Source organism: Sardina pilchardus, chromosome 6 (assembly GCF_963854185.1).
Source record: "Sardina pilchardus chromosome 6, fSarPil1.1, whole genome shotgun sequence".
NCBI classification, from domain to species: domain Eukaryota; kingdom Metazoa; phylum Chordata; class Actinopteri; order Clupeiformes; family Clupeidae; genus Sardina; species Sardina pilchardus.
In genome coordinates this window covers 34,824,285-34,843,543 of record NC_084999.1, presented here as the reverse complement: position 1 = coordinate 34,843,543, position 19,259 = coordinate 34,824,285, and the positions used below count along the sequence as shown (strand labels likewise).

Sequence of the window (19,259 nt, the reverse complement as noted above, 5' to 3'; positions counted from 1 at the left end):
TTCTGACACAGCAGCCTCTGATGGGCTGTAGCTACCATGCCAGGGAGTTCTCCCCTCCCAAAATAGAGTTGGTTGGGTCAATAGCATGTCTTTTCCAAAATATGTTTTCTCAGACAGGCTACCGATAGCAGGGCCGGCCCTACCGCAGCTGTACACGCCAGGGTCTCCAGCAAGTGTGAAATACATTGTTTAAGCTGTCTCATCAGGCTGTCAGCATCCGTGTCACCTGAAGCATGCTGATAGAAATATCTAAGCACAGTTGATCTGTGCATGCCATGCCATGACTTTTGATTATTAGATTTTCCGAAGTTGGATAACATGTAGAAATTTGCTGCAATTGCAAAACCGGATTACTCGGGATCCGCGTATTGTACAGAGGAATGCTTCATATCCTCGTGTCCGATATAGGTCTGCTGTTTATTTTGATGTATGGTTAGCTATGTGTTGACTAGTTTGTGAAATATAGGCTACCACCGAGAGTAATGGGTGTGGAGGTGGATGAAGCTCTATGTGCACAATGGAAATATGAATAAACTGAATGTATCCAACGTTAATTTTCATTACGTTTCGTTAAGTTTATCACAGCACCTAGCTGCAAATATCATTTGAAAGCTCAAGTCGGCATATTTTTGCAAGATCAGCAACCTGATCAGGCAAACGAACCGCTAGGGCAGTAGGCAAGCGCGGTTGTTGATGTAGTAGCCTATGCAACGTTACGTGACTTTAAAGGAATAGTTCGGAATTTTGGACATAGGACCTCATTTCCAACTTTACCGAGGTGATATAGGTCGGTGGAGACCGTTTTTATCGCGTTTACCCCCTTCCTTCAGTTGCAGCGTCCCCCTTTGCTAACGCTGGTTCTGAGCTAACGCATTTCTACGGTAACATCAGTCTGACATCAACAACAGTCTTAGTCACTCCACCGCACACCCGAGACAAGTCAATTAAAACGTCAGACTATCGATATACATGTCCGTGTTGATAGAATGATTTTAGAAATAAAACTAACCTTGCAACTCAATGATTTATTACATTTTGAGGGACTAGTTTCTCAATATCAATCTGCCACTGCCATACAGGGAACAAAGTAGGCTATTGCAATGCGATGCAAGGTTAGTTTTATTTCTAACATTGTTCTATCAACACAGGCATGTGCATTGACAGTCTGACGTTATAATTTATTTGTTTCGGGTGTTCTGTGGAGTGTTTTCAGTGGCAGGCTGGATGTTACCGTTGACTTGCGTTATCTCGGCACCAGGTTAGCACGAGATGAACGCTGCAACTCAAGGAAGCGCAGAAATAAACTGAAAATGGTCTTCACCAACCTATATCACCCCGACTAAGTTGGAAATGAGGTCCTATGTCCAAAATTCCGAACTATTCCTTTAACAGCCTGCTTACCAACATGGGTGCATGTGTGTCGGACTCAGCATGTTTATCCACGATCAACAATCTTGAAACGGTCCGTTGTTTAAGTGAGACATCGTAATTTCCATGAATGGCAACACGTGGTGAGTTTGTCAGCGAAATGGGCTTTTTTTGTTTCTATGCTGGAGTGAGATGAGAAGGGGAGTGGCTAGTGCGGAGAGCGGTAGAATTGTGGGATTGCGGTAGAAGTGTATTTTGCTTAATTTAACGATATCTTTGTCATTTGTTGTCCGAACACGACCAAACTTTGCACTGCACACACGCATGTCATTAGCAATACATGTGCCAAATTTTAGGGCAGTCAGATGGGTGGTTCGAGAGTTATGCGTGCCACAGACAGACAGACAGAGTGACACACAGACAGACGTTCCTTGCATTAATAGATAGATAGAAGATAGATAGATAGATAGATTTCCAAAACCATGGAAAAAGTGGGCCGGTATCGGGCTTGAAATTCCCGGGCTGAAAAGAGGCCCCATGCCGGCCCTGACTGGGACTACAGAAAGCTGAACATGGTCATGTGCAAAGATGCATACCACTTCCACGGATAGAGGAGTCGCTTCATGCACTGGGCAAGGCACAGCTGTTCCCCACTTTGGACCTGACATGGGTTACTTTCAAGTGGCTATGAGTGACAAGGATAGAGAGAAGACAGCTGTCTTTACCCCGTTTTGGTGCGATTTCAGTTATTATAACATTATGTAACGTTAACGCTAATTGTTTTTAGACACGGCTGGAATCACTTAATGGTAGCTTTCTGGCGATGAACTTCTGGCCATCCATTCATTCAAACGCGTTGGGCATGTTTCCCCTTTAGTGAAATATGTAGTGTCAGAATTCCAGCAGTTTTTTTAAGGATTCTTGTGAGTGCAGGTATTGTAGGCATCTCGCCTGATAGCATCATGCTTAAAAGTGACTAAGATTTCCGGTAATTTTCCCATTTAAAACGTCTCCTCTCAATAAAGCATGTTAAGACATTTATTAGCTAACAACAGTTCAAGACTATACGGCCGGAGACCTAGTGCAGCACACCACTTAGGGCGGTGGCCTACTTAGTCTCCTGGGCTGTGTGGTCTCTCTGCATTTAAAGGCCTTGCCTCTTCTTGATTCAATCAAGAAGAAAGACCTCATCAACAATAGGCTCGTTCAAGTTGACCTCTTGCAGCAGCGAGATCTGCCGGCGGCAGCAGGGGCGTATGAAGGGTCAAAGTAACAATAATTAAATATAAAGTAAATTACAAAGTAAAATGTCATGTAAGTCATATCACCAAGTATCAAATTTAAATATATCAACGATTATTAAATGTAATCTAATGTAAAGTTTAAATCAATGTCATTTGAATTTTGAATTACATTAAACTTTAAATCAATTGAATAAGAAGTTGAATTAATTTGAAGTCATACATCACATTTATTTGCCTGTTGTTCTCATTTGGAATAAGACTTAACATTTCAGCCTCATGCAATTCCGTGCGCCACCATTTAATTCGAACGCCTTTACTTCAGACTTTGGACTTTGGTACTTCAAGGTTGTACTGTCACCTGTCAATCATGCTATGTCCCCCGCCCCCCGCCCATCCACTGAATCTGAGTCGATTTATCAGTTCTTTGGTAATAGTTTCCCCCACTTCATCACCATCACTAGAGCCTTCGTCCTTCGTCTGACGCTGGGTTTCCACAGAGCATGTCACCATGCGAGATCTTCTACTGTCTTTGCGCAAAATAGCCTACGCTTGCTAAAATTTCACCCAGGGGGTGTTGTCCAGTTGTCACACACCTAGCGTTTCGGCTCAGTGGTCAACAGGTTAGCTTAGTGGTTAGTGGTTAGCTCAGTGTTTAGTTAGCTAGACAGTCCAGTGCTTCAGATTACATTCAGGGGTTTATTTAGCCCAAGTATGTTCAAGTGGCATACACACAAAAATCCGTTTGAATGTTTTCATGTTGACAACAATTCATAATCTACAGAAACACCACAGTTCATATCAGCGTGCTAACTATCTAGTCGCCTAGCTTGCTATGTGTTTTCAATTGGTTATAATGGGTCAACAAGCTAACAAGCTAACAAGCCAACCTTCAATGATAGTGTGTCCTGAACACATTTGTTTAGCATATAAACAATAAACCGTATCAAAATAAGCCATTAAAAGTGGTCAAGAAACCTTTATTCACATTTAATACTTCCAGTTACGACCCCCGGAGCCACCGCCATTGATTTGTTTTTTTCCCACCTCTGTGTAGCCTACAGTGTACAACGTGGTGATAATTTCGCCTGGTGTGAGTGAGTCTTCCTAAAGACCTGATAAATCAACTCAGATTCAGTGGATGGGCGGGGGGCGGGGGACATAGCATGATTGACAGGTGACAGTACAACCTTGAAGTACCAAAGTCCAAAGTTTGAAGTAAAGGCGTTCGAATTAAATGGTGGCGCACGGAATTGCATGAGGCTGAAATTTTAAGTCTCATTCAAAATGAGAACAACAGGGAAATGTAAATGTAATGTATGACTTCAAATTAATTCAACTTCTTATTCAATTGATTTAAAGTTTAATGTAATTCAAAATTCAAATTACATTGATTTAAACTTTAAATTAGATTACATTTAATAATCGTTGATATATTTAAATTTGATACTGGTGATATGACTTACATGACATTTTACTTTGTAATTTACTTTATATTTAATTATTGTTACTTTGACCCTTCATAGGGGCGGGGATACAAACGCTGCTATGAAGTTGTACACTCTCTACTTCCCGTGGTCTAGATGTGACCATGTGACGAAACATGAGGCACGGACCCGCACGGACCCTTGTGGATATGAAGAGGCATCTAAACACCTGCACATACGTCAGGGATGTAAAAGCCAATTGGGGCAAAGTCCTGACGTCATGAAGGCAGGGTCTAGGCTCCGCTGCGCTCCGCAGTACCTCTAGAGCTGCTGCTCCGCTGCTGAGCAGCCACCTGGCCACGCCTTGCTCCCGCGATAAGTTGAGGCCATGTGATACCAACTGCCGAGTCGAAAACACACCCATCTAGACCATCGTGGACAGAGTAAGGTGGGCTTAAGGCAATGATAAAATATTTCTACTACATTTCCCCCATTTGAAAGTTTAACACTTTCACACATTACGTAAATCAAAAGCAGGTTGCATGAAGCACAATAATGACAAAAATATTCTAAACATTTGGGGGTGGTATACAGACTTGCTGTTGCGTAAACAGAGTCATTTGTGTTGTTGAATGGGAAAAACATGCTAGCTGAATTTTTCTTCTTGTGACATAGGCTAGGTCTACACAGTAGGTGTCGTTGTTTTCCGTGAGCACTGCTCTAGTGCGAAACGCTAGCTGTTTGTTCCACAGATATCTTCGTCTAGGGCAGATGATGCTAGCCTGGATGCCAGACCGAAGTTTAGCCCCGCCTCCATTCTTTTTCTGCAGGGAACTTTGGTCTGGCACTGCTCCGTTCAGCTGCTACTATTCGAGATACACTTCGGCTCGGACCAATCCCATTTCACAGGGCGGGCTTTACGTGATGATTGACATATGAACAGCAGTGACGTTCACGGCTGCATGCGTCCTCGTTCAACGAGTTGGGTGTGAGACCATGTTCGCTTAGGTTGATTTTGATTGCAACAGAAACGCTATGGCTATGAATGCATAATTTGTTCATGCAGTTTGGCCTTTCGTTTATCTTAGCTATTGAAACGGAGGTTTTATCACGGATTCGCACAACTATTTCTGAACACTTAGACCAACGAGGATACTGTATGTGGGAAAACTTCAGTTTCACTTTCACCCAGTTAAAACAGCATGTTTGGGTGATGTTGTTCCCGTTTGTTTAAAGGGATAATCCGGAGTGAAATGCACTTTGGATCAATTTTTCGGACTATTGGGAGTACATACGTTGAGTTGACACCAAAATCATGTCATTCGGATGTATTTTGAGAAAGTTCGAGCTCGCCGTTTTTAGCCAAAACTCGTTAGCCTGGAAGTGACTCGGGCATGTCCTTTTGCCGCTACAAAACGCTATTTTTATACCTCTTCTACTGTTCCAAACAACACTACACTTACGTGGTAGTGAGTAGAGGATCCCTAAAGCCAAACCGAAGTATCCCCACGTCTTTATGTGGTCGGATAGAGAGTCCAGAATGAATTTAATCGAGTCCGTACCTTTCCGGAAATGTTAATAAAGTGTTGTTAAAACGTTGCTAGCTGCAGCTGCGACATTTCCGGAAAGGTACTTGGCCAGAGGCGATTGCTCATTGAGTGCAGGGGAGGCTCAGCCTCCTCTAAAATATCACGGGAAATTGCATGAAATAATGCTTATTATGAGCTACATTAGCAAGCCTAATATTCCAACTAGAACATGCTAAAAACGTGTTCACCTTCATGGCTATATCGTTATAGTTTCGTTTTGCAACAAGGTTTTGCCTGTCATCTATCGTGATTTCGCACGTCTAATGCATTGCTGTGACGACACGATCCATTAAAATCCCCATAGAGGCTCGGCCTCACTGGACTTCGATGGCACTACGGAGTGGGCTGGTCTTAGTGCAGGAAAAGCTAGATTAATATTGGATAAACGCCGCAAAATCGTCATATCCAGGGAAGCCCGGCCTCTCTGGGGGTGAATGGGACAGTGGGATGGCTCGGATGCCGAGCTTCTGTATGATGATTGGAGGAACCGTCATTTTTTTTGATTGACAAGCATATTTCGCGATTGCACAGGAAGTTTCAACAGAGACGGGCTCTGGTTTCAAGTTCAGGGATGCGTGAAAGTTACGGAACCTTACAGGGTTGGCAGGTGAACTCGAGAGGCAAGGCTCACATTTTTAATTCTATTGCATGTTGTACACAACATATCCTATCAATAAAACCGTAATGTGGAGTTACAGAGTTCGTGATTCGCATTTCTTTCAGTTGTGTGTAAAGGCTAAGTTGTAGGCTAGCCACATAGCTCGCTATAATAACTGTGTTGCTTGGCTAAATTGCTAATGTTTACTTGAATTTTATAAGCTATTTGATAGCATTCCCCACCATGGGAGATTCCAAATAAAACAGCAAGACATATGAACATAGAATAGTCACGTACTATAACTCTAGTAGGCTACCAAATAGCATATTTAACCCCCCAAAGTGAACTGGTAAAATGTAAGCTTACAGTAGTTCTAATCTAACCAAGCCAGCTGCAATGTCTCGACCCTACGTATCTGACGAATCCAGTGCCGGATTCGTCTAGGCTACTGTTTGGTCTATTCTGTTTTAAGATATATTTCCCCCTCAAATATACAATATATACAGCAATAATATTAATTTAATAGTTGACCATTTTTATCAGAGCTTCCCCTATTCCAATGAGCAGCAACCGCCACTGTACTTGGCTAAGTCTCTTTCTGTGATCTTCACGGTCGTTGGTGTTTGATGATTTCATGGCCCGCGCCATCTTCCTTGATTCCAGTTTTCACCTCAAGTCTTTCACGAGCACTCAAGCACTTGGGTCAACTGGGTGTGTTGTCTCTGGGTGTGTTGTTGGGCAACGCCAACCGTAGCAAGTTGTATCCTCCTTTTCGTGTGGTGCTTAAATGTGGAGAACGTGTATAGGTGTGGAAACATTGTGTTTGTCTCTTCCTCTTCGTGTGGTGCATACATGTGGAATGTGTACATGTGTGAAATCAGTGTATTTGTCTGACAGCCAAGGTAGACCACCTGACTATCTAGATACTTGCTGTTTGGGGTTATTCTGCCCACAGGAGGTCCACTACTGTAAAGTAATCCAATCTTTCTTGTGATGTTGCGTCCAAGGTCCTTTGTGGAGTGGTAAACAAAACGTCCAAATGTGCCGCAGCTCTCCCAAGGATAGGTGAAGTGTGTTGGGGTCTTCAGGGGGTTACATGTCGGCAGTCCGACATCCTGCCAGTCCGACATCCCTTTCGTCCGACATGCCGCTATTCAGACATGGTGTTATTCCGACATGCTGCCAATCCGACACATTTTAGCACCCCCATTCCGACAGTGTACAAATCCTATTTTTTTTCCACGTCAATTTAACGGACCCTATGAGCCCGACGGACGCAAAGTGCGTCAAAAAACACACCCATTCTTGTTACATTGCTCTGCTATTATTAGTCACAGCGAGATGAGACCTATATTGCATGAAAGAGCTCAGAACCTTTCCAACGAGACTAGACACGTCTGTACGATCAAGTATGAAAATAAAAATAAAATCATGAATTTAAAAGAAAGTTGGCATCATATTTACAGTCTTCGTTCACCCACGCAGCCACTGCTCTCGCTTGAATTACTCCGGGACCAGGCATCACACAGCCATAACATGCATATCAAATGAAAGAGGAGAAACAGAGCTTTCCATTGATACCAAACACATTGCTCCTTTTGTGTTATAGAAACAGACGAAGTGACAAACAAATAAGAATCATATAGCTTCGGCTACCGCTACTTTCGTTTGATTTAGGTCGTGTTAAAAAGATACGGCTTGCATGTCAGATAAAAGAGGAGAGCTAGAGCTATCCACAGATACCAAATACAACCTTCTAGGCCATAAAACAGACGAAGTGACAGCAAAATAATAACTTAATTTAGCTCCACTTAGTCCGCGAATAATGAGACAGAGAAGAAAACTTGCCATGTCTATAGAACTGCTTTCACTTCCCCGAGTCGTGCACGCAACAGACACATATCCTAACCATATCAAGAAGTCTTCACAATGACATTTTAAATGTGAATCTTTATTATTTTACACAATTGGATATAGTTATGACATTAATAGCCTATTAATGACCTCATGTCGGAATGGCACGTTGTTTGAAAAAAAAGTTAAATACCGCCACTGCGACCATGAAAAAAAAAATGTCGGAGTGGTGGGACTTTCTCCCATAAAGAGACATGCCTCCACTACGACAATTGGACGTCAATGTCGGAGTGCTGGCATGTCGGAATGAACGGCGGTAGCCCTTCAGGGTGTTGTTTGGGATCAAGGGTTTCGTGCTGTCCCCCTTTTGATAAGCTGTGTCTTTCACCATCGTACTACAATAGAGCTCCACAGTCCCGCCCCTCCTCCGAGAGAGGTGCTTGTCCGGAAGTAAATTTCTCATTCATTTCTCCCATTGACTTCTGGAAAAATCTGTATATAAAGAGTTTTAGACCATGCCTTAGGCTAACCAGCTACGATGTGACTCATAGGCATATAACTTATAATTTCGAGTGAAAAAATGAACAGAAAATGTAAAAAAAAGCGAAAGGTACAAGACTGTGTACATATCTTAAATTCCGAATTAGAAAACTCAAATCCCGTGATGCTTTGCAAACGTACACACATTTCCAACATTTGCAGCCTAACGATAGTTTAACATGGTTCCATATTAATCTAAGAAAAGAGGATGATTACTTCCTACCGTTTCCATTGAGTAAATTCAACCTTCAAGATGAGAAACCCGTTCTTTTTCGGAAGACCACACATCGGTCCTGACAGCCCTGCAGCCATTTTATGTTTTGAAGTTCCAGCGAGACGAAGCTGGACGATAGGCGCGGGAAAAGTTGAGTACAGTTTGTTTGGGATTGCCATGGCAACGGCGATCTCTACCAATCAAAGGCTCTGCTTTCACCAGTTTTACACGGTAGGGTGTTGGGTAGTGTAGTACTCTCTCGTTAAATCGTGAATAAAACATTGTTTTCTCAAAACAAGGTTGATGCCCCGTTAACTTTTGACATCTATATGAGCAGGTATAATCGCTTAGTCACATCGTAGCTGGTTTTAAGTCTACCATGGACGGTTCCGATTTTATGGCTTATTCTCCAGTTGTCAATGGAGAAATTGTATTGGATTTTTACTTCCGGACAAGGCTGTGGGTGGGACTGTGGAGCTCTATTATCAACCATCCCCCTTCGGATCTGCGGCACACTCTTGTCCGCCAGATCCGCCTCTGAATTAATAACAAAACAAGCAAGTATATGACAATGTCATTGTGTGAAAGAAATAGGCCTAACATTGGGAGGTTCTGGTTGTAGACATTAAATACCATCAGCTTGTAAATGAAATAAAATAATCACAAAACAACAATCAAAGAAATGACATAACACTGAACTGTTCAATTGTTTTCCAATGAAAGTAAAATAAATCAGCATATAGGATCCAAACAGAGATGAAGTTAGAAGCGACCAAACACTTCCATGTTTTCCCTCCCTTAAAACACACAGTATACAGTTACACGAGTAGTCACATGAAGTATGGTGAGACAAAATAAAACATGGTGGATTTGTAAGCAGGTAAGAGGGATACTATTGTGGGGATATTTAGGGGAGGGGATCTCTACCATGACGACAACCTCTCGAGATCATTTTCCTGCTGATATGACATGATTTCCATAAACCATCAAAATACATGATGTGCAAAAATCAGAAAATCTCACATAAGGGCAATTCCATATTAGTTGGAACAGGTCCGACACCATGGTCCTCAGTTTTCTCTGATTTTTGGCCAAATGTTCCTCCATGTCTCATTAGAACAAAACAAAAAATTTAGCTTGGTATCTTGTTTAGTTTCTGAGATATGGCTCTTCAAATGTGGATAGACGTGTCCTAAAAAAAAGGCTGAAAATTCCTGTATTTAATGAGCGCCACTTTTTTTAAACCCCTCTCCTCTCTTAAGGCTATACCATATTATTTTCTAAAAATTTGAACAAGACATTATGAAAGAGTTTGCAGTAATCCATGATCTGAACTGACCACTATTTCTCATAACATTTTAATCCATGCCAAAAATTCTGAATGGATTACTGAGAGTGAAATTAAATATATGACAATTGAACACCCCGCCTTGGCTACATTTTATTTACTTCCGAAGGCCTACATAAACCTCCTTTTGATAATCCCCCTGGGCGACCCATTATCTCAGGTAATGGTACACTGACTCTCCCATCGTTTATTGAGGATACTGTGGATGTTTTGAATAGTTTGTCAAGTTTAGGCAATGTTGAGTGTCAATACTTATAATTACCATGGACGTTGAGTCCTTGTATACCAACATTGACCATGAGGGTTTACACGCATTAAAACACATCATTTCGTAAATAAATTACACCAGACCTCCTTCGCATTTCATTGTACAACTCACTGAGTTTATTATTCACAACAATGTTTTTGTATTACTGACAAGCTGTACAAACAAAAAAATGGGGGTCCCAATGGGTTGTTGTTTCTCGCCCAACTATGCTTGCCTGTATTTGGGATTATGGGAGAAATTGCATGTCTTCAACTCGACCAATCCTTTCTACCAGTGTATAACATGGTATGGGCGCTATATTGATGATTTGTTATTTATTTTAAGGGTACTGAGACTCAGGTGCTGGAGTTTCACCAGTACCTTAACTCCATAAATAGAAATATTTGCCAATAGAATACTGTAAAAACAGCATTAATTTTTTAGACCTAACCATCTCCATTGATTCAGAAGGGAAGCTACACACCACCATTTTTAGAAAGAAGACCTCCAGAAACACTATTCTAAGGGCTGACTCTTTTCATCCTCCGCACCTCATTGATAATGTGCCATTTGGCCAATTCCAGCAGTTACGCCATTTAAGTGATGGTGATGAAGAATTTGAAAAACAGGCAGGTGATATGTCAGAACTAGGGCTGTCAATCGATTAAATTTTTTAATCTAATTAATTACATACTCTGTGATTAATTAATCTAAATTAATCGCATATAAAATGTAATCGCAAAATGGCAATGTCAACACTATTTCTTTGCAGTAATGTGGTACTTAAGAGTTGACGAACTCCGGTGATATGCAAATTCTGTGCTGCAGACATTGCAGAGGACTTTGTTTTAATCAACACTTTCTTTTTAACACTGTCAGGCTGTTTTTTTTTTTTTTTAAAGTACATGTTCCAATCAATGATCCAGGCAGCACATTCTCGTCTCTCCATTTTACGGTCTAATGGTTATACTGACTAGAATGGCTCCAGGTCAAAGGTCATCGATTAATCTGCGTTCATTTTTTTAATCAGTTATTTTATCTCAAATTAATTTATCTAAATTAATCAGTTATTTTGACAGCCCTAGTCAGAACGTTTTATTAAACGGGCATACAAACCAGATACAGTCACTCATGCACGTTCCAGAGCCCAATCTTTGAAGCAGTCTGACACCTTGATTAAGAAGGGACGTAAAACGGATAGATCTACTCAATCCCGTCCTTTTGTTGTAACTCAATACAGCACGGAGTCTAGACAGATAAATGTATCATCCTGGATAACTGGGCCATTATTAACTCTGACCCTGTCCTTCTACAGGTTTTTCCTCAACCACCGTTGGTCTCCTACAGAAGGACCGGTATAGTTGTGGATTTCAAGACTAATAAAACTTTAAAAATGACTTTATTAATTGCAACACTTCATTTGTCATTTATCGTTTATCTTGTCCTTGCAAAGGTTTTTTTTATGTTGGTCGTACGAAAAGACGCCTACGTGATCGGCTGGCTGAGCATAAGCTATGCGCTGCGGCAATCTCAACTACCAGATGGCCCAACATTTCCTAAATAAACACAACAAGAATGACTCCTTAAAATAGAGGTTTTGGAACACGTTAGACCCTTGGATAGGGGGGGGGATTGGATCCGTAACCTAAATCAGCGCGAGTCCTTTTGGATTCATCAGCTGGATGCCCTCCGTTATCCAGCCCTGAACGAAGACATTGGCCCTCATTTATCAACAGAGCGTAGAAACCAGCGTATATCTGAGCGCAGAAATAATCTTACGACGAGGCTCACGTGTGATTCATCAAACTTTCGTATCACTCCAATACTAGCGTAAGAATAAACGTGTGTTGATAAATGTGGCGGCTGGAAACAAGCGTAATTTAAATATCACGCCCCTATATATGCTCATTTTAATGGCCTCGCCCCTAGAATTTACAACACGAAGGTGCATTATACGTCCAAAAGAGATCATTAGTGATCTCGAGCCGCAGTGACGTCCAGCTGAACGTTGTTAATTTTGACAGCTAGAAGCTGCATCAAGGAAGGCGGGAAACTAGAGCGATTAAAGCCTACTGTACCTAAAGCCTACCTTACATTGACAGACTTTGCAAAGATTTGGAAAAGATTTTTGAAAGACTAGTCTCAGACCCTCTCACATCTAAAGACAATTCATTGAGTTTCCAGTCACAGTCTAGTCACAGGCCAGTCTCAGATTAGGATTTTGCAAAGATTGTGGGTCACTATTTACAAGACTGTTGCTAGATTCCTTCAAATTATTTCCATCGTGCACTAGGCTACACGTCATCATCAACAGGAACTCACATGATAGCCTACTCATATGAACATATTTTTTTCGCGTTTCTGCAGCATTGTTTGATGCTATAGATATAGAGTTGTTCTGTCACGTAGAATAGCCGACTAATAAATTATGAGAAATGAAATAACAAATAATCATAAAGGCTACAGCTGTCGCCTATTTTGCCCCTTCCTGTTTCGTGTTCGACCGAGGTCACTATTGGTTTTTAATGTTCACGTCACTATTTGCATGAGCCACGACTGAAAAGACTTCCGATAATATCAAACATGTTTGATATTGTCGTAACGGCAAAACTAGAAAAAGACTGACTCCGACGGACTTAAAACCGCTAAGATTGGCACCTTACACTAAACGATTTAGATGACGGGAGCGCGCCGCGATTCTAGTACAACTCCCAAGATTTCTAGCCTGACGACGTCATACTTAATTCTTATCAGAATGAGTCTGAAACTGCTCCATTCAGCTGCGATTATGGGGCGTGATTCAACTGATACAGGGCGGGGGGGATAGCTCTGCACTCATTGGATAGCCCAAACCAAACAGAACAAGTTATTGGCTGTCAGTATCTGCGAAATCTAAGACAACGAAATATGTAGCAGGGTAGGCTATATGGAAAACATCCTCCTTCGTTTTTAAAAATAATTCCTTCAAACTGTATGCAATGAACAGCTGGGGAAGTGTGTCGTTACGTTAACCCAACGAGCAAACAGGCATTTTTAAACAAACGGGAACAACATCACCCAAACATGCTGTTTTAACTGAAAGTGAAAGTGAAACTGAAGTTTTCCCACATATCCACGTTGGTGTAAGTGTTCAGAAATAGTTGTGTGAATCCGTGATAAAACCTCCGTTTCAATAGCTAAGATAAACGAAAGGCCAAACTGCATGAACAAATTATGCATTCATAGCCATAGCGTTTCTGTTGCAATCAATATCAACCTAAGCCAACACGGTCTCACACCAACTCGTCGAACGAGGACGCATGCAGCCGTGAACCTCACTGCTGTTCATCTGTCAATCATCACGTAAAGCCCGCCCTGACAATGTGATTGGTCCGAACAGCTCTGTATCTCGAATAGTAGCAGCTGAATGGAGCAGTGCCAGAGTTCCCTGCAGAAAAACAATGTAGGCGGGGCTAAACTTCGGTTTTGGAAATTTAGTCGCCGACTGTTAAAACAGACCAAAATCGTGCAATGTAAGCCAGCCTTTAAGCGCAACAGACTTTATTTTCGCAGAGAGAATGCATCATACTATAAATACATTCATTACAAAACCATATGACACTGAAATTTGCCCTTTGAAAATAATTTTAAATATATAATTCATAAATGTTGCATTTGCCAAAAAGAAAGTACAATCATCTCCTATGGCTATTCTAAGCCATCAGATGTGTCAATATAATATGCTACATTACAATAAATAGGCTGCACATGTACAGGAAAGGTGTTATGTCCGAGATAGTCCATCAATTCAACTATTCAACTTTCTAATGCACCGTCGATTTACTGCTGCGCTATGCTATGCCGCCTGAAAAACTTGCGTACACGAGTTGAGACTAGACGATTTGAGCGTAGCCACCGATCACGTTCACATGGATAAATGCCATACTTTGCGTGGAAACAAGTGTACGCCTGTTTTACGCCTGTTTTTGGACATACGCAGTTACGCACGTTTCATAAATGAGGGCCATTGAGTTTAAGTGTTTTTTGTGATCTGCCGCCTATGTGCTCATGTCGCTCCATGCCTGTTTATCTGTTTTGTTTTCTTCGCCAGCTGACGGGGAAGGTGTTTTTTCCTGATTCTTGTATTTATTTTTCTTTTGTTTATTATGATTGCTTCCCCACCTTGTTAACTTAATTGGCTGTATGTGGCAATCTGATTGTGACTAATTAGTCTAATGGATCGTTGTCGACTAGGGGTGGGACTTAACTTAAATTGGTGTTGATTTTCATTCTCTTGCGTTGCCCTGAAGAAGACCATGCTTTGGTCGAAACATGTTGGTTTGTAAGCTTTTAATATGAACTAAGCCATACTCAATAAAGGCTTTTTAACTCTTCCTTTTTTCCTTTTTTGATCGAGCGCCTGGGACCTGCTTTTTTCAACATACTTTATTTTATTGTATGGGAATATTTTAGCCACTATTGGCCATACGTATAGCTGGGCTACCGCAGTGGATAGCTAATGAAATGTGTAATGGTGACTCTTTCTAATATGATTTTCTTTCTTATGACCTAGGGAAAGGGTGTGTAAGTGTGTAATTTAAGTCATACGTTGAAACTAATTTGCATGGTGCAAACTGTTGAATTTTAGTAGCTCAGTTATAAGCTAAGATGGAACTTACGTTCAACTGGTACAACCGGTTGCAGTATTTTGTAATGTGTTATGTCGTTCACACTGAGGTCCGTATAGGTCAGTATAAAGTCTGCAGGTAAGTCTGAATCACCTGAAGAGTTGGATCTCCGAATGACAAAAACCTCTGTGTATAACTCCGGCGCTTATGTTGCGTTCCCGTGCAATGGGATGTGGGACTTATCCTACCTCCAACTAAGAAAAGTGCACTGGAATGCCTGTCGAAGATGAACCTACCACCGGTGTCGGCAGAGCTCAACCTATAGACCTACCCCGACCTCACCAAATTAAATCGGAGGTTAAAGCTGCCGTCGGCAAGCCTTCAAAATTGAATTTTGAATTCAAAAAAACTGATACAACTTTCAGGTCCCTCCCCCAACCTCTATCAAGCTCCAAACTTCCCCCCAAACCCTTCCCCCTCTGGAGATGAGGTTGTGTACGTGAGCAGCAGAGTAGCAGCGGTTGGATAGCAGCGTGTGCACAAGCTGTGACTGACAGGTAGCGATTCCTCCCCCCGTGATTGCTTAAACAAAATAAGGAGTGCTGGATTTTTGCAAGCACGATTACAGGCTTCAGAGGGAGCTAGAGAATTCTGGATTTTTCCTAGACAGCCTATTTAATATTCTACCTCCAGAATTCCATGACAGTTCAAGCTAATATGACTTAAAAAAAAATACTGCAGACGGCAGCTTTAATGGTGCCCATAGGGAGGGAAAGTAATCTCATCGCCATCTAGTGGTTGCGTTCCTAGAGGCTAGCGGGAGGGGATGGGATTTTCTTTTAGAAAAAATATATCTCGGCCCACGATGGGAACTTAGTTAAATGCCTTCAATATGCTATGCATTTAGGTCAGCTCTATTGCTTCTAGTGGTCGTACTTTATTTTTTAGGATCAGTTTAATTGTTTTGAGTTTGTTTGTAACATGGTGATAACGAACTACAGTAGCTACAGTAGCATTTGACAGCACCAGTTTGGGCGCCTCATCTCCAACTGATCAAAACGGCAATTTGCTTAACTGGCTTTACATATTTTTGTAATAACAGAGAGCGATGTAAACCGCGTGGTAATTACCTTTATGTTGGGATAACTTGTGGTGTGCTCCTACTCACACAAGAGCTGGCAGTAAGTGTGATTGTCTACTAACTAACCAACTAGCTAACAGGCTAATAAACAAACCATGCTAGTTGAGTAACGTCGTCGAAGGGTGTTACGTCACTTGTAGTTGTAGTCCATTTATGAAATGAAACGAGCAATTACGTTTTTTTAAAATAAGGCGAAATAGGGTCTGATATTTTCAGTTAGTAGATTATTACAGTATGCAGACTGAAAAATATTTTTGCTGGATAAGATCGCTGGTATAGCTGCGTAGTATTTATTTGAAAAGTCGGTCTATGGGACTTATGCTGCATTCCAGACCTCATCCAAACGAGTGGGAGGTGGGACCTACCCTACCTGAAAGGTTCTACCTCCCACTTCAAAGCGTTCCAAGCATTTTGGAGTGGGAGGTTTAGAAAACATGGGTGACCGCCGTAACGTTAGCATACCGTCGTAACGTTAGCATATTAGGCTAGGCTAACTGTATAACGTTATAACGTTACTTTCACAATACGTTGTATTCTTTGTTGACACAATTTTAAGTCATAATATGAAGAACAAGTTAATTACCGTGTCTAAAACAACCCTACCCTAAAGTTTATAGCGTATTCCTTGAAGTTACCTCTCACGGAGCATGTCTCCATGGGCGCCGCCATAATCCTCCCACTTCATTTTGTTGAGGTCGGGGCAGGTTGAGCTCCTACGAGTTCGCGAATAGGAGCTCCCACTTCGACAGGCGTTCCAGTGCATTTTCGTAGTTGGAGGTAGGATAAATCCCACATCCCACTAGTTTAAATGCTGTCTGGAATGCACCATTAACATTGGAGCTGCTCTTCGATAGGAACGCAACCACTTGGGGCGCTGGTTTTCACTTCCCTCTATATGGATTCACACATTGTGAGAGATAAAACTTCAACAAATAGGCTATAGGCTACACTTTACTTCTCTGCGTGTAGGGTTGTTTTAGACACTACAATTTTAACACAACTTGTTTTTCATATTATGGTGTGAAATGTTGTCATTATTACCTGTTAGAATGAAAATATATGGGTAAGTAAAAGAAAAGGCTACAGTTACCCTACATAGTGATACGCAACACTTTTATGGCTCCAGGACAGTTGGTGAAGATGTTTTAGTTAGAAGACCATTATGTGTCAACCAATGTAGTGCGTTCATGCTTTCTGTTTACATTCCACTTCAATTACCTGGAACGCTTTAAAGTAGGAGCTAGTACACTTCAGGTAGGAAAAGTCCCACATCCCATTGCACTCGAACGCAACATTATGTCTGAAAGCGGCTTGTGTTTCAGTCTTCACACTTGCTTGGACTGAGGATGCGCAAGAACCGAAGTCGACCAACAGAACATGGGTTCAAATTGACTTCACTGTCCATCGAAGTCTATGGGATGGCTGTGTCCATATTTTTTAAATGTCTATGTAGGACAGGCTATTTCTAACCTGTAGGCCTAGGCTATGCATTGCCTTCAACCCAGCATGCATTGATCACATAAAGTCAGCATCTGCATCAAGTAGAATGACCCTAATAGCAATAATAATTCAGCCAATTGTAATCAAGGACCACAACTAGACCTATCTGTTTTAGAAACAATATTCTATGGGACCAACGATAGGCTACCTGATGGCCTACGCTCATCGACAGACTGAATACGACTACTGGAACTCAAACAAGACAGCTGCTGCTGAAACACCTGCTACAGATGTGCCCGTACACAAGACTGCTTATCATATACAATACCAACTGGATCACAGTTGAACTAGATCAGACATTTTCTGAAATCCCCCTTGAGTTGCGAGCCAGTGTGTGCCCCACGAAGAATAAACTCGAAATTTGTTTACCATAAGCAGAGGCGGATCTTGTAGTTCTATATGACTTGTCAAATTGTGATAGTCACACGAAAGAACTACTCTACCCAGAATGCATTGGATTATCTGTGGCGTCTCACCTCGCGCCTTCCCTCTTGTCTCACCCAGAAGTTGCCATCTATCGGTGTTGTTGTTGTTGGAGTAATGATGGCGGCAACGGGATTCGGATCCGCTACTGTGTCAACTGTCGCAGTCACAGGTGGTGTGGCAGCAGCTCGAGGTCGGTTTCCCGGCCGACCATTTTCTTCTCGTAGCCGTTTGCGATCAGAGAGACGGTGGCAGTTAAGCCGGTCAAGGACAGAACCTGACGACAGTCCGAATGGAGGCCTGAGGCCTTCCTGCCTGGCACTTGGATTGAACGAAGACCAGTCTCATCTGCGCTTGCTGGGTATAGAGGCAAGCCACAAGAGCCTAGGAGAGGTTGGATACAGCTCAAGTGGAAGCGAGGAAGTAAGTAAAGTGGAAAAGGATCTTACCCTCACATGGTTATGTATTATTAGCTTGTGCTAGTGTTGTGCGTTTCTCTTAAATCTACGTAGAATATTGCGTCTAACGTTACTGTGATAAAATGGATTAAATGCGCACCTAGCATACCGTTAGCGAATGTTGTACAGTAGCATTAGCCAGTTAGCCATATGCTAGCTAAATGTTCGTCGGTGGAGATTCAACAAAGAATATGCAGTTGGCTAATGTAACGTTAGCCAACTCACGTCAGCTGGCTAACGTTAGATACTATTTCCCATGCCTTCTCACAATCTGCCGAAAGTGCGATCTCAGAATGTATACCGTTAAAGGGGGTTCACTTCATTCAAAATCTATTTTGCAGTAGAATATTTACAGTGGTAGCAGGCTAGATAATTTGGCAAGCAAAGCAAGCAACGGTGCGTGATATTGAAGGGGAGGGGGTGGGGATATTCACTGTTGTAAGTGGTTAGCAAGATAACTATGCTCAAACTGAGTTCAGATTTGTGTCAATGGATAACCTGGAGTGCTTAAACGTCAGATTGTTATTTTGATGTGTAGATACCGGTTGGCAGTAAGTTATCTTGATATCAACAGTAACGTTAAGATGTAAGCTACCAATGGTAACGTTAACATAGCGAGATTTAGCAATGTGGTGTAGTTGTGCACTGCTAGGCAGCACTGGCTCATGGAGGGAAAGGCCATAGTCTCTCACCTACATGATATA

General features: G+C 41.8%; 1 protein-coding gene across 1 annotated transcript in view; it reads left to right on the top strand.

Annotated features, from left to right (window-relative positions):
- The window catches only part of kmt2bb (lysine (K)-specific methyltransferase 2Bb), a 96,720-nt gene that overhangs the window by 1,154 nt on the left and 76,307 nt on the right, over positions 1 to 19,259 (top strand). Inside the window, exon 3 of the mRNA XM_062539804.1 lies at positions 18,179 to 18,520. Within this exon, the coding sequence (XP_062395788.1) occupies positions 18,179 to 18,520 (342 nt within the window). The remainder of the gene's footprint in view (positions 1 to 18,178; positions 18,521 to 19,259) is intronic.